Genomic DNA, 20,091 nt, shown 5'->3' with positions numbered 1-20,091 from the left:
CTCTCTATTCTCTCTTCTCCCTCTCTTTTAGTCAATGTTTTTTGCAGATTGATCATGGCCAAGCAACTCTCCTAAACATAAAGTTATACAAAAATCATGACAAGACAAAGCAAGCCTTGACATAGTCAAAAGGATGTCAGCAAATATCTTACCTATTGGCATTGCCAATGCTTGTTCACAATATGTCTAATGTCCTCTCTCTCTGCATCTCTATTACACCTGCTGCTTCTCCCTACCTCCTCATCATATATTCCCCTATATCTCGTCCTCATTTTTTCCTCACCCACTAGCCCTTTCTGTTTCCACCTTAATTTGTTTTGATATACATGTTCCTTATTTTCTTGTTCTCTGTACGCCCCATAACCCCAGCTTAAGTCCCCTCTATTTCGCTCTCTCCCAGCACTATCTCCCTGGTCCCCCGTTCTTCATATGTTCTTATGTCCCTTTTCCTTCCTCTGACCTCTCTCTTCCCGCTTTGTCCCCTTGCTTTTTTTCTTCTTTTGTCCTTTTTTCCCTATCTTCCTTTGTCGCCTCCCTCAAACAGTCCCATTCTGTTTTCTCTCCTTCCGTCATACCTTTTTCTACCCTTGCTTCCTTCCTCTCCCTTTCCCCCATCTCTCGCTGCACCAGGTACCCCTGCTCCTTTTTCTGTAATCTCTCCACATTTCCCTCTTATTCTGCTCCCTTGTCTACCCCGTCTCTCCCTGCACCTACGGCCTATGCTCTTTTTTCTTTTTGTCCATAGCAGGTGGCCTTTCTCTATGCTTCACGCACCCAATATATCCCTTACTCTCCCTTTGCACCCTTTCTTTCTCCATATGTCCTTCAATTTGACTTTGCCCTTCCGCCCTCTCCCCACACACCATTTATTCCCTCTTTTCTTTCCTTTGACCCTTGTATTTCTGTGCCACTTTACCTCTCCTTCCCGATAACTTTACCTGTTTAGAAATCCCAAATCACTGTAGCCCAAATCCTGTTTTTCCCTCACCTTTCCTTGCTCATCTTCCCGGTTTTCTTTTTGGCCCTCTCACGCTTGCCGTTTTTTTCTCCTGTCCTTCTTGTTCTCATCTGCCTAACCCCTTTCACATTTCTTTCTCTTCATCTGCTTTCTCTTTATCCCTCTACTCTTTCAGGCTCCGTCTTATCTTCGCCCTCTCTTCCTCTTCTCAGTTTGTTGGAGTCCCCAAGTGTCTTCCCTTCTCTCCAGCACTCTTTCGTTTCCTCCCTTGTTGCCTCGATCTTTTCGGCTCTGTGCATTACTGCCTTCCCAGTGCCTTGAGCGTCTCTTCTCTTTTGTGTCCTTTCCCGGATATGAAAGCCCTTGAACTCCCCCCTTCACTGCCACCTCTCTTCGAAACTGTTCTCGCCTTTCTTACCCTCTCCCTCCACCGAGCCACCTCTGTTTCTCTGCCTTGCTTGTCTCTCACTTTCCTCTTTCCATCTACCTCAGCTTCTCCTTCCTCGCCTTATCTCATCGCATATGTTTCCTTTTATCTACTTGGTTTCTCTTCCAGTCTTATCCCCTCGTGTGCGCACCTTCTCTCATCCTCACTTCTCCATCTGGCCTCTCCAACTTCTCTCTTCCTCTCTTCCTCTCTGTCACACCTCTCACTCCCTCTCACCTTCCCCTCCTGCCTCTGCTGCCGATCATCATTTATCTGCCTCTTGTTTGTCTTGTCCCTTTGATCTTCGATCTATCTGCCTCTTCTTTCCAGTCACTTTCTCTAACCCCCTCTCCTGTCCCCCGTGATGATTATGATAAACATTTCTAAAGTGTTTATTTTGCCCTATGGGGGTGTCCTGCTGATAAAAAACAATTTGAAAATACAGTTTATTGCCAAAAAAGACTCCTTAGTCCTACGCAAACGACACAACTTTTTGTTGCCCTCCCACAAAAGCAGCCTTACGTGGCCCCTGTTCGCCCCTCTCCTCTTCCCACTACCCTCTACCCACCTCTACTTCCTCCCTCTCGCCCTCCACCCTTTATTACACCCCTTCTTGTTGCCCTGCGCCTTGTTTCTGTTTTGTGGGAGCACATGGCGAACCCATATTGACAGGCCGCATGGCTTCTCTCTACTTCTGGTTGTCCACGCCCTGTGTCCACCTCACCTTCCTCCCTCCCTCTTTCTTCACCCATCTCCCTTCTTGTAGCCCCCAGCCCCCAGCCCCCCGTCCCCCGTGTCTGCTTTGCTTTCCGCATAGTGTGTGTGCGCACGCGGCGAGAGCCGCTTGACAGGCACCCCCACCCCCGCTCCACGCTCCTGCGCGCCTTTTCTCTGGATCGGATTTAATTAGGGGCTGTATTACCGTTTCAGCAGTTTAAGGTGAGAGCCTTTCAACTTATCCACTTAATTGGCGGCACAAGAAGTTTTCACAGCTCCGCGACAAAACATAGTCAGCGATCAAAGTCAAGATTGCACACAAAGGAAAAATATTAATAATAAAATCATTCTCCAAGTGTGTACCATTAATTATGCCCAGGACTGACGCAGGATGCGCCCCAGAAGCGGCCGACGGCACAGAGCCCGGTGCCTTGGGTTGAGGGAAGGTGGGGGCCACCAGGGGACCGAAGGGGGGCAGTACTTGGAGGCTATTGCAAACGAAGCCTCTCCATGGATCCCCAATCGGAAAGCAAAATACGTATTTATCATTTTTTTCTCTCTTGTGCAGGTAACTACGCCCGAAAAGATGATGCCAAGCAGTATGTTTTTACCAGTGGGAGCAACAGATCGAGGAGTTATGGGGACAAACGCCAGCACAGAGGAAGAGGAGAAGCCGCCTGGTTAGTCTCATACTGGAATATAAATATAAGAGCGATAATTGATTTAACAGTTTCTGTTGCGCCCATCAAAAACATAACTGTTGGTTGGCGTTGTAAGTAGCAGGCGTGAGTAGTGTTAAAGCAAAACACACAAGATAAACTCTGCGCTAATGTCATCGGACCTCAGAAAGAAGGAAGGGCAGTAGGGCCCATCCAGATGTGCATGAGTCCTGCAACGTATGCACAAATTGCTGCAGTCAACGTCAATCACACATCTTGGTACCACACATTAAGCCTAGATGTTAGGTACTTAGCTCATCAGGTACCATATGCACTGTTTAGAGTTATATTTTCTGGAAGGTCTCCCCCCCCCACCCACCCCTTTAAAAAAATAAAATAAAAGCAGTTTTATCAGCTCAAAATATAAACTGCATTTATTGTCAAAGTAGCAACCAACCACTTCTCCAGAGTGCTGTAGTCCATCTTCTTTACGACACCATCTCCAACAAACGTGTGGCAAAGGCTGGCAAATTAGGCTACATCTTGAAGTTTGAAAAATAAGGGTAGCGTTTCAAACAATTGATGAACATAAATACAGCTGAATCTGAATTTCTCTGCTTATGAGATAACCTGTTGATGTAGCTCTAGTGAGGTATTCAGCTATCTTAGTCCGTTTCCGTTTGGAGAGGATTGCAGGCAGACAATCACCTTTATTGTATGATTAGTTAAAAGATTTACAATGTTTGTAGAGAGAAAGAAGACTATCTGTGGATTTCCCCCAGGCGTCAGTTTGGATCTGAAGATTTTTCAACAGCAGTACCCCTGAGTATCAGTAGGTGGCATTGGTCGGCTCCGCATCAGTAGTCTGCGCCATGGACGCCGGGATGACGTGGCAGGACCTATATGGAAGCCGCCCATGTGCACTGATGTCAGTTCTTTCTTGTTCCGCGCCATCTTAACTGCAGATCCAGAGAGAGCTACCCCTTAGCTGTTTTTGGGCTAGCCTTTTTTTGACTTTTGTCAACTATTTTTTTGAGTCTTGGACTCCTGGTGTCAAAGATGTCTCAGTGTAGGACTGGCTTCAAGCCTTGCTGCTCCTGCTGTCCGATGAGGTCAATGACACATCTGCACCTCTTGTGCCTTTGGTGCCTGTAGCGGGACCAAGCCCCGAAGTGGTGCTCAGAGTGCCATGCCATGAATCCAAAGGCTTTGTGGGAGCGGTCCCGAAAGCTGATTGAGGCCCGGCGCTTGGCTCCTTGTCGCTCCCGTTCTTGTTCGAGAGGAAGGTCCCAAGAACGGTCGTGGAGCCCGCACTCCTCGTCTCATTCCAAGTCGTCGGGGAAGTCAGGTAAGTACAACATGAAGTCGAAAAAGCACAGGTGTTCTTCGACTCCACCCCTGCCGACGGGACGCGGGACTCGTTCGAAAGCAATGTTGCTCGAAAGCTCTGTCCCCGTAGCCTCCTTCTGAGATGACTCTGTGCCTCCCCACTTTTCTAGGAGCCGGAGCATCTCCTGCCCAAATCCAGAAGTTCTATGAAGCCCTCTACCTCATTTTTGGGCAGCCCGGCTCCACTGGGGCACCTTCGGGTCCTGCAGAGATGGTTGGGGGCCCTAGGCTGTCCACGCCGGTGGCTTTGGCCCCAACTGCAGCAGGCCCCCATGGATCCGTGCTCGGATATGGACCAACACCAATCAATCTTCCTCGACCTTCCCTAACGTCGGCCCAGGCAACAATTCTCCTGACGTCGACTGTGCCCACGGTCAGCGTAGACCCCATCCTTGTTCCCGATATGGACACTGAGTCGTACTGATGTCTATTCTGATACCAGAAGGCACTTTTGTCCCTGTGTTCATCTCTGGTATGGATTTTGTGCCAGGAAGTGGTGAAGAGGAATGTCAGGGGCAGCTGGACCCTTTAACCAACCAACCTGAAGAACCTGTGGACTGGCAGATGGACCTGGGTGAGGTCAGTAGTTTGGACGCCTCCCCTGATATTAGCTTGCTTTCTCGCCCTACAGTGGCTACGGAGGAGGGAACTTCGTTCGCCGTGGTGGTGAGAAGGGCGGCCGAGTTTCTTGACCTTGAGTTTCCTTTGGTGGCAATCAGGACTAATCTCCGGACAGAGGTGCTTCAGCCTGCGGCTTGCACTTCAGAACCCCTTTTGCCCTTCAATAAAGACGTCACAGATGTCCTTCTGGGCATTTGGTCCAAGCCCAGCACAGATGCTCCTGTGGACAGGGCAATCGTCCGCTCCAGGCAACCCAGCATTCCTCATGCAACATCCCTCCCCTGAGAGCTTGGTTATGTATGTATGTATGTATGTATACTTGTAAAGCGCACTGTTACTCCATCACTCGGGGCATCCTGGCGCTGTATACCGCTGGGGAACCCGTCCTGGCTTTCCCTGTGAGAGGGCACCCCCAAGGTGAAGCCAGGCATCCCCGGCGCTGCTAGGGCCGTTGTGGAGATTAAGCAAGCTATTGCCCAGAGTTGCAGAGTGGGACCCACGGTTAGTATAGGCACCTAGGCGAGAATTATCGAGTCCGCGGACATTGACCCAAGACCCCGCCGCGTCGGGAATTGAACCCTGGTCCCGGGCCGACCTTTGCTTCAGGGTCTGCCTCTTCTAACCAGTGAGCCACACTTCTCCACATCCATTATCCAGTTCTCACCTTAAAAAGGCACATTCCATTTGTATACATATATGTAACCCCAACGTCCTAGACATGGCTGACTGACGTCAAATGGAGGCTAAAATTTTGATTTGTATGCAAAGTGTTAAGGAACAAGTGATATTGTTGATACATTGATAATGTGCAGATGCCTGTGGACTAATGTAATAGAAAACTTAAAAAGCAATAAAGATATATAAAAAAAAGGCGCATTCCATTGTGCACCCAGAAATGGGGAATCCAAGATGCTGGACCATCTTGGGAAGAGGATGTTTTCTTCCCCCAGCTTTGAATTGCAGTCAGTGAATACCGCTTGCCTCTTGGGCCTATACTCCCAAACCATCTGGGATATGTTTGTGCAGGTGATGCCTCAGTGCCCAGAGGATGCCCCGGCGTTCTCTCCCAGGCAGTTGAGGATGGGAGAGACACAACCAAATTCATCATACACTGTGGACCGGACACCACTGACTCCCTGAGCAGAACAGTTGCACTGTCTGTAGCACTCAGACATTATGCCTGGTTGAGGACTTCTGGCTTTTCCGGGTATGTCCAATCTACTTTGATGGACATGTCCTTTGATGGCACTCACCTTTTTCGGTGACAAGGCAGACTCAGCGCTTGAGCGCTTCAAGGACTCTTGAGCTATGGCCAGATCCTTGGGCCTCACGGAAGGGGTGCCCAGCCATGTCCTGTCCAGCCCAGCCACCGAGTCATGCAAGCTATCCAGGCTCCGCATGGCCATGGGACCTAGCGTTCTCGTGGACCAGGGAGCCAGTGGGCGTGCAAGTCCAGCCTTCCCCCCGCCACTGCCTCCAAACTCTCCTAGTCTGACGTTTCAGGCCCATCAATGGCCAGTCGGAGGCAGAATACGCCATCACGTCTGACAGATGGGTTCTACAGATCGTTCAAAGGGGCTACTTCCTTCCCTTCGAGGCTACCTGTCCCGCCATGCCACACTCCTAAAACAGAATGTCAGAGGATCATTTGGCGCTTCTCTTGAGGAAGTTAAGGCTGTCTCAGCAAGGAGGCTTTAGAGGGTTCCTGTACCAGAAGTAGGACTTGTTGGTTGTTACAGCTACTTTTTGGTGCCCAAAAAGGACAAAGACCTGCATTCTATCCTATCCTAGACCTCTGGAAGGAGAAGTTCCCAATGCTCAATTTGGCCCAGGCCCTTTCTGCCTTCGACCCAGGAGACTGGTAGATGGTAGCGTTGGACTTGCAGGATGCCTATTTTCATATCCCTGTCCAGCCTGCCCACAGACGTTACTTATGGTTCACAGTGGTCCATGAGCACTTTCAGTTTACTGTGCTCTCCTTTGGCCCTACCATTGCCCCTCGGGTGTTCACAAAGGTGATGGCTGTGGTCACAGCTCATCTGCATACATCAGGGGTACCAGTCTTCCTCTTATCTCAACTACTGGCTGTTGAATGTGAGCTCGCCCAAGGCTGTCATCTCTCACCTCCAGACTACAGCGGACCTTCTGCACTCGCTGGGGTTCACTATCAACATGCTGAAGTCACACCTGACTCCTGCTCAGAGGCTCCCTTTCATCGGGGTGGCTCTAGACACAGTGCAGTTTCGGGCCTACCCTCCGGAGCAGCGCATCTGGGATATTCAGGCTATGATACAGATTGTAAGAAAATGCTCCTTTTGGATGGTTACCCTCCACTTTTTGCCTGACATCAGTTGCAACATGACTTGATGTGACCGGGCCCCTGCCAATCAGGTTCCCAGGGCCTGTGTTCTTTCCCAAGACTTTACCTATGTACCCACAATTGGCACATCCCTGTCGCAAGTAAGCCCCTTGTAAAAGGTGCCATGGGTACCAAGGGCACTGTGACCAAACAGGGAAGGCCGCTAAGGGCTGCAGCACCTATTGTGCCACCCTTTGAGGCCCTGCACCTGAAAATCCAGACACTGCCACGGCAGGCGGCGTGTTTTGGTGCAGAGAAACGTGAAGATTCGACATGGCACACATCCCTGTGTGCCATGCCTACAACCCACTGCCTGAGGCCTAGGTAAGTCACCCCTCTAGCAGGGTGCACTAGCCCTTAGTTGAAGGCACAGTGGCATGAACCCGTGCCCCTACAGTGTCTAAGTCCATTCTTAGACACTGTAAGTAAAGCCATAAAGAGTATATGGTCTGGGAGTTGGTCAGTATGAACTACACAGCTCCATAAAGGCTTTACTAAAAACTGGTAAGTTTGGTAGCAAACTTCTCAGCACATTAAGCCCAAACGGATTGCCAGTGTGGGATTTAATGTAAAATGCACTCAGAGGGCATCTTAGAGATTACCCCTGAAAAGCAACCAGCCCTGGTGTGGTTCCTGAATAGCTGCCCACCATTTGCCACCACCAGACAGGTTTCTGGACCCCTGGGTAGAGAGCTTCCGCTCTCTGGATCCAAAAACAAAGCCCATCCTGGGCAGATATGTCATGCCTGCTCCCCCAGGATGGGCTGGGTCCACGAAGGGGAATCTTTAAAGGCCTTCCATCTTTGGAAACTGTCCCTGCCTTTTGTTGCCCCCAGCAACTGTCTCCCACCGGTTCTGGCCCCCACTTTGGGCAGGAGAATCGGTACGAAAACCAAGCTAGGAAGAGAGGTGCGCCCACCTTCGCCAACTCCACCCCTCAGGTGGGGGAAGTAAGGTAAAGCACACATCTCAGTCCCCTCCATCTTGAAGAAGGGGGAACTCAGCCAATTAGGAAGAGGCTCATGCCACCTCCCACCAGATGGTGGCATAATAGGGGGTGTACTCACCCCAAGGAAGGGACCAAGCGGTCCAGACCTGCACACCCCTTTATCGTCCCTAAATTTAGTGTTAAGGGGTAACCCTGAACCTTGCCTCCTCAGATTCGAGGAAGAAAGAAGAATCGAAGAGCTGTGCTGACCCAGGAAGAAGAGGACACCTACCGCTTTCGCCCCAGCCTTACCGGCTTGTCCCGAATCCAACCTGCCTACAGCGAAGAAACTGGCGTGTCCCGCAGCCCCCTATGGCCCGGAGGACCTGCCCTGCACACACCTTACAGACCTGTCTCCCGTGAGCACCGGATTTGCTCAACAAAGACTCCAGGACCAGAAACTGGATTCAGGTGACTCCACGATTCTGCACCCAACGCCCAACGCCTGAGTTCAAGTGTCACAACACCACAAGGAGGTCTCCCAGCGATCCTGACCTGGGATCTTGTGATCCCCGACCTCCCTCAAGCTTCAAGACGATGCCTGCAGCCTCAACCTGAAGGGTCCCCCCTGACTGTGACCGGAGCTGGTAAGAAGAGACCCCTGCACCTGATGCCCAACGGCCTTGGGTTGCCCAACCAACAGTGTCCAGGCATCCCCCAAGATCCCAACTTACCTTTACAGCCGGTGGTCGCATTCAGGAAGTTTCCCTGCCTAAGCCTGCAGCAACTTCACCGAACCGAAGGTCTCCTTTGAAAAGCACAGGGTCCCGACATCTTTTTGGCACTCTGCACCTGGCCGCCCCGGTGCCGCTGTTGATGCAGTTCCTGTGCTGATTGTTTTCCCCTGCAGTGTTGACTTAACCCCAGGAACTTTATCCCACACCCAAGTGCCTGCTCTTCAGCAGCCCCTAACCGAAGGCCACCGTAGCCCGATTTGTCTAGCATTGGGCCCCTACACTCTGCTCCCCGCCACCCCAGTGCAGCTAGTGGTGCAACTCAAGTGCCCTTCTAGACCTTAGGGAATCATGGTCCGTATCCCCAAAATCCCACTAATAAGTTGTGTACTTACCTGAGATACAGCTAACACTTTTTCTCCCAGAGGAACCCTTGTTATGAGATTTTGGGCCAAAAATGTTGTAAGTGATGAACTGATGTTTGTATCGAGAAAAGAGACCTAAACAGCAAAGTATAAAAAGTCTTACTTACTGTGTATTGTGAGATCCTTAGGCGTGTTATCTAGGCATACCACCTCCAGTAGTCAAAGTAATCCAAAAGTATGGAAATGGTATTCTGAAAGTAATTATGGTGTAATTCATACTGCTTTTGAAAGTGAAACAAACCTGTAACCGCTGCATATCCATCCTCAATCTCATTTCTGTCTAAAGGTTTACAATTGAAAGTATATTTTACCTACCTGTACCAAGCCTGCTTGGTTCTCAAAAATACAATACAAGTATACTTTTTTAATACTTACTAATTGGCATGGATTCAGTCTCTGAGTGTCTGTATCAGTCTTGATTGAGTGAATACAATAAATGCTTAACGCACCCTCTAGATAAGCCTAACTGCTCGCCCACACTAACACAAAGAGAGCTGTTTGTACTTACCTGATTTAACCTCTGCTATACCGCTGGGGACTCCCTGGACTCTGTGCACACTATACCTTACTTTACTGTATTATATACAGAGCCAGCTTCCTACACCGATGTTTCAGGCTCTGTCCTGGCTTTCGGTGAGAGTAACTCTGAGGCTGCTGGGCCTTTGAGCCTCTTGGCCTCCTGCATCCTGCTGGTGGAGCATGCCAGATGGCATATGTGGGCTCTGCAGTGGGACCTGAAGTTCCAGTGGGCACAGCATCAGAGGAATCATTCAGACTATGTCCGGATCTCGTAGGCAATTGTACAACAAACTGCAGTGGTGGCTAACAATCCAAGTTTGGGTCAGAGGCAGATCCATCTTCCTTCCCCAAACAGATCTAACGGTGGTGACAGATGCGTCACTCCTGGGATGGGGCGGCCACCTTGGAGAGGTGGAGATCAGAGGTATCTGGTCTCCGGCGGAGTCCGGTCTCCATATGAACCTCTTGGAGCTCCTGGCAATTTATGCATTCCTTCCCTTTCTCAAAGGTGAAGTGGTGCAGGTGTTCACGGACAATGCCACCACCATGTGGTTCTGCAACAAACAGGGCGGGTGGGGTTGTGGACCTTTTGTCAGGAGGCTCTCTGCTTCTGGACATGGCTGGAACATCAGGGCATAACCCTGGTGATTCAACACCTGGCGGATTATCTGAACACCAGAGCAGACAAACCCAGCTGTTGGTGCCTGGTCGATCACAAATGGCATCTCCATCCGGAGGCGGTGCAAGGTCTCTTTCAGCTGTGGGAAGAGCCTTGGTTAGAGCTATTCGCCTCCAAAGAGAACGCGCAATCTCAGCAGTATTACAAGTTGGAGTTTCCAAGGCGGCACTTGTTGGGGCGACACTTGCCGTCGCAAGTGGAGCTTTGGCCTGCTCTATGCCTTTCCGCCTGTACCATTTCTGCCAGAGTGCTCAAGAAGATCAAACACAACTGGGCTCAAGTCATTCTTGTGGTTCCGGATTGGGCACGAAGAGTCTGGTATTCTGACCTTCTGAGTATGGCCATCGATCCTCTGATCAGACTGCCCCTTCAGGAGAAACTTCTGTTGCAGCAGCAGGGGACAGTTCTTCACCCAAACCTGGCCAGTCTCCACCTCCTTGAGTGGAGATTGAGTAGCGGCATCTATCAGATTTAGACCTTCAACCCGAAGTTTGTAATGTCATCTTGGTAGCCTGGCGTCCCTCCACTCAATGGGTATACGCATTTAGATGAAACAAGTTTGTGGCATGGTGCACAGCAAAGGCTTTTGATCCCCTTTCTGCACCTCTTTCAGAGGTTCTCTTGTACATACTTTCTTTTGCCCAGCAGGGCTCTGATTCGGGCACCCATAAGGGTTATCTTGCGCTATATCTGCCTTTCTGAGACTTCCGGATTAGCCATCCTTGTTCAAGTTTGCCATTGTCAATAGGTTCTTTGAGAGCCTTACTTACTTGTTTCCTCCATCCCCTTTCATAATGCCCCAGTGGGATTTGAATTTAGTTTTGACTTTTCTTATGTGAGCTCCATTTGAGCCTCTTCATATCTCAGACTTCTAACTCTTAAAACTGCTTTAATTATTGCCATAACCTCTGCTCGCAGAGTTAGCGAACTTCAGTCTCTATCTTCTAAGCCTCCCTATCTGTCTGTCCATCCGGATATAGTGGTGCCTTGAACGTAAGCTTCTTCCTTCCTAAAGTGGTCGGCCTTTTTATTTGGGACAATCAATCACTCTGCCCACCGTTTACCTGCCCCAGTATCTCTCCAAGGAAGAGGAGAGACTCTACCACCTGGACCCACAACATGCGTTTTCTTTTTAACTTTATCTTACCAAAGACTTCGGGTGGATGATCAACTCTTCATTGGCTCTGTGGGCGCCCAAAAAGGTTGGGCTGTGCAAAAAATGACCATCTCTCTACGGATTGTCCTCTACATTAACCCCTTTGATGCTTATGACGGAACGGTTCCGTCATCAGCGTCGGTTGGGCTGGGCTGATGACGGAACCGTTCCGTCATGACCACACCCGTTTTTCGAATCTTCAGCACAGCGCGAAAATTTGCACCGCGCTGAAGAGGTTAAAATATGCTAAGCATTGACAAAGAAGGAACCTCCTGTGGGTTGTGTGCTCACTCCACTAGAGCAACAGCTGCAACCACTGTGTTAGTATGCAGAGTCCCAGTCTTTGATATGGTCCCTGGAAAGCCTACTCAAGAGGGACAGTTCTTTGCCTGTTTGGTCCCCCAGGACTTCCTCGAGTGATCTTGGTTTGCAGACCCTCCTCTGGGGTTGGTATTGCTGGGGTATCTATTCTAAGGTAAGGAATTTACAACTAGACGTCTCTATAAATGAAAAAGTTATTTACCTTTGGTAATGATGTATCTGATTGAGACCTATTCTAGTTGTAAATTCCTTACCGCCTCACCCTTCCTTCCCATTCTGAGAACTGATTTCTAGGGATATGGACTCCCCTAAAGGACCCTAGTTTTGACACACCAGTGGTCAGTGTCTTTCATGGCTCTGCGCTTCTGGCGTGAAAAGTCATGTTAAGAACTGACAGCGTGCATGGGGGGCGTCTATATAGGTCCCGCAACATCATCCTGGCACCCACGGCGCCGAAGACAGACATGGAGCCGACCAACGCCACATACCGAGTTGCCGTGGTACTGTGTTGAAAAATCTCGGATCCATACTAACGCCTGGGGGAGATTCTAAAATAAGGAATCTTCAACTAGAATATGTTCCTACCAGATACATTGTTACCGAAGGTAAGTAACTTGTTCTTTCAGTAGACAGTCTAGACAAAAATATACATTAAAATGAGTCATTACAAGTGTCTTAGGGGCACATTAAAATGCGGTAAAAGAGAGCCTTGAATTATAACTAATGTCACAAACATGCTGGTGAGGAAGTAAAGTGCTCAAAGAGAACCTTAAAAGAAGTCTTGAAGGTTACATTAATGCTCTAAGTAAAAGCCTGACGTTAGTAACAGGCATATAAAGAGCAAAACAGTAACGAGGATGTCCGTATAAATGCAACTATTGTAGAACCTGGAGTCCTAGCCGCAGACATAAGCCTTTGCATAGAAGTGTAAGGTGCCTATTGGTGGCTTAAAAACATAATCCCTCCGCTATCCTTCTCACTCCAAATAACTGACTAATATCCACCTCTCAAATTACTTTCATATTTCACCATACAAATTCACCACTACCCTTTGTGTTTCCGGAGTAGCATGCTACTTGCCAAAAAAAGCGCTTCAACACCCCATCAGGGGTTAGAAGTGCTATATAAATACAAACCTTCTTTCCTCTTCTATCCTTCTGCTATCCTTTCGAATCCAAATAACTGACTAACATATCCACCACTTACAATTTACTTGCATGTTTCACTATATTACATTCAACACTAATCCTCTATGGGTCCCGAAGTAGCGTGCTACTTACCGAAAAAGCGCTTTGACGCCTCGTCTAGGGTATAAGCGCTATACAAACACAATTACAATACAATACAATAAAGTGCAAAACAGTAACTAGGATGTCCTTATAAATGCAACTGTTCTAGTAAGAACCTGAAGTCATAGCAGCAAACATAAGCATTCGCATAGAAGTGTAAGGTGCCTATTGGTGGCGTTAACACGTATAAAATACGGGTTTCTGGTCGAATGCTAACAATTAAAAAGGTACAGTGTAAAAAGAGACATTAGAAGACCATAAGTGAAAAGCAATAAAACAACCGTAGTGTATGACACCTTATTATTGCACGAGTTCAAAGGGAGGCCACCACTTACAGTCAATAGCTTGCTGAGGTAGTGTTTGACTCTCCGGGTTGGATATGGCCTGTCTTATATAGTTTTTTAAGGAGTAATTGTATTAGGCTAATATATTTGGCAAAAGATCGGTTGGCTCTGTCATTGTGAAGACAAAGTCCCTGTCCTCATTACAGATTTTGATGCTATGAGGTAAAAAAAGCGGGTTTAACAAAGTGTGCCAGGAATGCATCAATGCCGGGCAACAACATAATAAATAGTTAAATGACTCAGATTTATATCATCAGAGCCTGCAATTGACTATCATGGAAAGGGAGGGCCATTTAGGGTTCAATTCTTTGATCTGAAGGCCCATCAACCTTGCAGCTATGATTTGTGTAAGGCAGGCTTTCCCAATCGAGCACCGAAGATATGGTTGAGGGCTCAGGCATTGTGGATGATTATTGTAGGAAAGTAAGATCCGCTTTCATGATTAGCCCCACTTTTGGATGGTGTCAGTATGTTTTTTTAGACTAGTCTGACTGGGATCCTGCTAATCAGGACCCCAGTCACGGTGCTTCCTCCCTAAATTTAACATGGTAAGTACTTCTGTACCGCCACAATTGGCTACTGGTGTACCCCTATATGTCCCTAGTATATTGTTCTGAGGTACCCACGGCATAGGTACACCAGGGGTTTCAGATGGCCTGCAGCATGTACTATGCCACCCTTGAGAGACCACTCACACTGTAACTACAGGTATGCCATTGCAGCCTTTGTAAGCTTGTGCTAGAACCACTTACAACAGATGTACATTTTCTTAGATCTATGGTCACTACACTCAAAACCTATGTCACCCCTAAGGGAGGCCATTCAATCCTGAAGGCAGGGTGCTGGGTTATAAGTGTGAGGTTGCCCCTGCCTGAGTAGAACACCCCTACAAACCCCAGAGTCGATTCTCCAGGCTTTGTAAGTGTGGTCAGCCATTTTGATACATATAGTGGTCATTTGTCATTATGCACTGGGGGTTCCTCCAAGAAGCCCCCAGTACTCCAGGTAACAGCCTTCCAGGGTCTGCCAGCAAGCTAGTGCTGCTGACGACCCCAGACACGATTCTGCCCCCCTACTGCTGAGCTAAGCTCGGGCAAGGGAAGGTAGAACAGTAGGTTTCCTTACACAGTAGGTGGGGGTCTTGGTGTATTGGGCTGGGGTGGAGGGTGCCTGCCAGCGCCACCAGACTGCTTTGAAGGACACATTTGGTGTCCTCGTTGCATACTGCAGTTGGAACCAGTTCTGGAAGCCCTTGACTCCTGCTCTGGCACGAAACTGGACAAAGGACATGAGTATCCTACCCTCGTATCTAGCCCCTCCTCTGGGAGGGACCCCTGAGTCGTCCTAACCTATTTTTAGGGTATAAAAGGGCTTACCTGTGGGTGGGTCCTCCGATTTGTCGTGGGGCAAGACTTAAGCCAGAAACCACGTCACTTTTCGACTGTCTGGACACTTGGACTTTTGTGGACTTCGCCTGGAACCGAGACTGCACCAAGGAAAACTTCTGCTGCTCCTGGCCTCGCTGTTCTGCAAGTCTTCTTTGTCGTCTGTGTCTGTGCTTCTTCCAGGATCTTCAACAGACCTGTGGGCATCAAGGACACCCAAAGTAATCTCCCTTGCAGTGAAGGAGTCACTCCCCTGCATGTGCAGGCACCACAACAAACCTGAACGGTCTGCTGCTCCTGATGTCCCACAGACTTCGAAGGGCTCAGCAACACAGGTGGTGGTTCTGAAACTCCCTCAAGACCTGACCTGTCCGCAATTTTGATGCCAGGTTCCCTCGTCGGAACCACTGGAACCAAACCCCTGTGTACCTCATCGTCTTGCCTTGGCCAAGGCTTGTTGACTCTGCACTCCATTGATCTTTGGGCTACAATACGCTCCAGCCGCCAGCATCTCTTCCTGCCAAGAGCAGCGTCCTCACCACATCCTCTGGACCATGGGCCTTGATCTTTGGTGAGCTGCTTGAGGTCCACTTGCGACTGCTGTGCCTTTGGCCGGTGGGTCCTCTAGAGGGTCTTTTTCTGTTTCAGTAGGCTCCTCTGCTTGCTTGGGGCCTGCTCTGACTCTCCTGCACCTGGTGAGTCCCTTGCTGGTCCCAACGTTGGTTCTTCTATGCTTTCCACACGTGTTGAGGCTGCCAAGGCTTGTTGGTGCTCCCGCCGGACCCCCTGGTTCTCGACGTCCGACGTGAGACAGCTCGTGCACGGTTCCTGGTCTTCCTTAGTGTCTCTTAGTTGCCCCCCGAACCCCTGGTGGGGAAAGTCTGGTATTCAGCTATCCTAGTTCTCAAAGTGTCTTCAGCTTTGAACACCACAGACCATGCTTTCCTTTTTGACCTTATTGTCCATGTTGCCCAAGTAAATCCTGTCATTGTTAAGTGGTTTCTCTTTGGCTGATCCCAAAGGATCATTCTTGGCTGCTTAAGTTCAGACGCCGCATTATTGTCTTTTGCAGTTTACCCTGTCCTCCTTTTTATCATAAATCATTCTCTCCTACGTACAAAAATAGGCAACTTAATCTCAAGCTACCCAGTGAGTCCTTCTCCTTTGATTTACTTACCTCATGTTTGATGGCAGTTTGCGAAGGCTGGCTCAAAGCCGAAACGGATGTGATCTTGTTTGGGCCACATGGAGCCAATGCAGTGGTCTTTCTAATCATCGCTGCTCTTGCTGGTGGGAAGACATGATCACACCCCTTCAAAGTAAAGAACCCAGTGGTCAATTTTTAGTAGAGCATTTCCATGAGAGTCAAGTGACATCTGTAATAAGGAATGTCCGTTTTCATTGTGCACATCTGATGCCGCTCTCCCTCTCATTGAGCGCTCATTGATGGGACACAGCGGTAAATCCAGGCTAGATTGCACTAACACACTGTACTCCAGCCTAGACAAAGGAATTCACCTTCACTTCAAAGTTTACCAGAACATGAACAGGATTGTGACCTTTCAAGTATGCAACATGTCCCTGAAGTTTGCAGATCCATCCACTTTTTCACATTTCGTGATATGGTGGCGTTTAAACTGGGCTGTACAGTTAGAGGTTAGGTATCAACAGTGCCTTGAGACAGTCCTAGAGCCTGATAATGTGCCAGGTGCTTTTACTGACCCTGCCACATTCAGCTTTCACTGTCTCCTCTCTAATATTTTTTGCTTTTTAAGTTAATTGCTAGCCTCATACCCAATCCCGAAAGAGCAGACATTGCAAGTAGGCCTGCATTGGGCACTGTGACTCCCTGGCCGTATATTCATCCAGCTCTGTAACCTGAGGCAAATTATCATCTTTAACTGCAGAAGCAAAGGGCCAGAAAAGGGACATAGAACGTTTATCACCCCAGTCCATTGCCATCTTTTCTGCTCAGTGTGTTATCTCCAGTACCTCAATTCTTTTTCAAAAAGTATCTCAAAATGTACTTATGGAGACTGGGAAATAGTTTTTTTTAAATGTTACTTTAATGTGAAGTCTGCAGGCACATCCTTGGACGACCTTTTATATAGTGCCACCACTGAATTCTGAATTTCTAACTATACGGTGCAGCATTCCTCCAGGCCTGGTGACTTAAGTATAGTTCTAACAAGGAAGGGACCCCCATAGTTGCATAGTTGGTATGTGTACAACGAATTCTTCTGCATGGGATTGCCTTTCTTGTTCTTTGGATTTATGGGCAACAATCCATGTCATACTCCTAGCTGCATTATAAAAAGGGGTGGGACCTTTCTTCCTTACACCATCGCCATTTGGCCTACACATTTGACTAACTCGAGTCTGTTGCGAAGATCTCTTGCAGGATATTGCCTCACATTTATTGCAGAGTACACAGAATGTGCGAGGGTTATATTTCAATCACCAGGAGTTATCCCGATGAGTAACATTGTGTTGTATAAGGCTCAGCTCACTGACTTCACCAAATCTTTATGGTAGAGCACATTAAGACCATTTTTGAACTTTTATTGACTTCTTTGAGATGGTCATCTCACGTTGAACAATGTTGTTGAAGTTACATCTGTTGTATGTTAATCAAACTGTTTGGAACAATCTTTTTCGATTAACCTGATTTGATAAATGTATCCACCTAAAATAGCTTTTATCAGGCTGACCAAAATCAACCTGGTAAAATCCTTTCCTGGTGAAAAAAACCTCTAGCTTGGATTTTTTTCACTGTTTTTAAGTGGGTTCTCCTACTTTAGCTCCTCTTCCTCACCAACTTTACCTTTTTTTCCTCAAATGTAACTCCTCCACATCCCTGCCCTCTGTGTTTTAACCCTCTCGAGCACTTCCCCATCCAGCCCCACGGACACAAGTGTAGAAGCCCTCCTAGCAACCCACTATCAATCCAAACCACCACTTCCTCAATTGCCACCCCTTTTACCTTCTTGCCTTCAAGGACAAATCACCTTAAATTGACATTTTACTCTGAATGCCCATTTCTTGGTGGCTTACAGAAAGGAGAGGGCCTGGGCCTTACTGTATTTATGAACGTATTTTGAATTAACGTGGAGGTCAAACATTTTACTTTTGTTTCAACCAGTATTTTATTTATACCTTTTTATTAAGGAAGATTCTGTTTTTTTGTGATTTATTCAAACATGAAAAAGACAAAGGTCTAGTCATAGCCCGAATGCCATATACCCATTCAGTAATCATTATACACATTTTGCATACACAATCGTTGTACACTATATGCATACACATAAATAATATATATATAATACACCAAAGCAATTGCAAATTAGTCAGAAAACAAGACTAACGAACATCCAATACAATAATACTTTTGTGTCACGTTCAATTGTGAATTCAAGATAATGTTCCTAGACTTTCAAAAAGCGTCTTGCACAGGTATAAAAAAATGGGGGTTGGCATTGTTGAAGTCACAAATGTATCTTGGTTGCTTTCTCTGCAGTCATCTTTCCACAGTTCATCATGTGAGGCCTTATATTTTGGGGAATTACTTTGTTGAGTTGATCATCTATTGGTGAATGGATCTAGAAGCCTTATCGCAGTGTCACAATGACCGTCTTGAAAGGGATGGGCCTTGCAGAAAGTTAATGCACCTGTCTCCCCATGTTAAACTGCACAGAATTGTGGCTCAGAGCTGATATATAAAGTAAGCTTCATACAGTGCAGTCCATCAGCACTCTGAACTGTCATAGTTCCAGTGTTAAACCTATGACTTCTTTATGCAAGGTAAGCCAGATAATGTCAACACACATACAGGCCATTGGACTCCCTCAACACACATGAGCACCTCAACTCCCCAGCATACATCCAAACACATTTGCACGGTAACACCCCACCAATAAATACAGACACACGAAAACACATGTATGCTCTCTAATCAAAAGACACCCGCAAACGCATTAAAATCCCGCGCACACTCGCACCAAATCAATTCCATATGAAAGATGGGCTCATTATTCAAGGCTGAGATTCATGTTTCGGACATCAAAAGACACCATGCGGCAGCCGGAGTAGCAGGCTAGGGCCTCATACTGTCTCATTAATATTGAAACGTGGCACGATGCAGCACTGCTAGGAAATGGAGGCACTGTGCATGCCAGATCTGAGGTGTCCTCCTCAATAGGTCATGCTAGCAACTGCTTTGCATCAGTGGGAAGCTCCCTCTGTAAACCCTGGGTGCTCTCTTGGTCAGCAGAAGATGGTGCAAATTAAATTAAATTAAACAAAACACAGTCGGTAACCTTCGGGTGCAGGCAACCCCTGGAATCTGTGGATGCTGAGTTATGGCAATCAGAATTCTAGAGAATGTGTCCATACTCATTATATTTAGTAACGTAACTCCCCATCTCCCAAAGCTGATTTAGCTAGTTCAAGCATGAGGTTTAAAGCGGTTTCCAGATCATATTCTTTCAACCTCTTTTCTGCTACTGACTTGTGGTTGAGAGTAGTGGTGGTCGACTGTCCAGATAAAGTAACACCTACTGCATTCATGGTGAATATTTTTACAGTGGTTTATATTTTAATTCACTAGTAGTACCCTGTCAAAGTGAAGTAGCTTTGAACACCTTTAAAATCAATACAGTACGTGCATTTAAAACCTACTCTGGGTGCCCTAATGTAGTCCATACTCCATAACTCCTCAAGGATCAAGCTCAAACTCACCTCATCCAGAGCAAATTATTATTTGCCTTTTGAAGCGGATACATTTTCGATTCTTAAAAAGAAAACAAATCCAAGCGATAGACTGAAAAGATTATGTTTTAGGCTAAACTAGCGCCCACCTTACAACCACCTGTGAAGAAAACTTGAAATATAAAAGTGGTTTTCACCCACAATAAGGCTAACAACCACACATAGAACAATCAAAGCTTGAAAATGAGAGGCCTAACTGAAAAGGGTATTTTTTAAGTATTTGTTTACATATATGAATGTATGCTAGGAAATTCCTCCATTCTTTGGATATTTTAAATGAATGCTAGAGGTGCATGTAGTCCATAGCCAAATGGGTTCTTCATGTTCGACCACATGGGAATTTAGTTCTATTTGACAGACTAGTAGAGAAGAGCTCCCACACCAGCCCTCATCTGTGCTCTTACTTCATCAGGG

General features: G+C 47.4%; 1 protein-coding gene across 2 annotated transcripts in view; it reads left to right on the top strand.

Annotated features, from left to right (window-relative positions):
• ZFHX3 (zinc finger homeobox 3) overlaps positions 1-20,091 on the top strand; it is a 381,379-nt gene that overhangs the window by 346,839 nt on the left and 14,449 nt on the right. For both annotated transcript variants that reach the window (XM_086945559.1, XM_086945558.1), the window contains one exon: positions 2,671-2,782. In XM_086945559.1, the coding sequence (XP_086801685.1) occupies positions 2,671-2,782 (112 nt within the window). The remainder of the gene's footprint in view (positions 1-2,670; positions 2,783-20,091) is intronic.

The sequence above is a fragment of the Lissotriton vulgaris genome, chromosome 12, assembly GCF_964263255.1.
Source record: "Lissotriton vulgaris chromosome 12, aLisVul1.2, whole genome shotgun sequence".
In the NCBI taxonomy this organism is placed as follows: domain Eukaryota; kingdom Metazoa; phylum Chordata; class Amphibia; order Caudata; family Salamandridae; genus Lissotriton; species Lissotriton vulgaris.
Note: the sequence above shows the minus strand (reverse complement) of the source record. Positions and strands in the feature narration are given on the sequence as shown.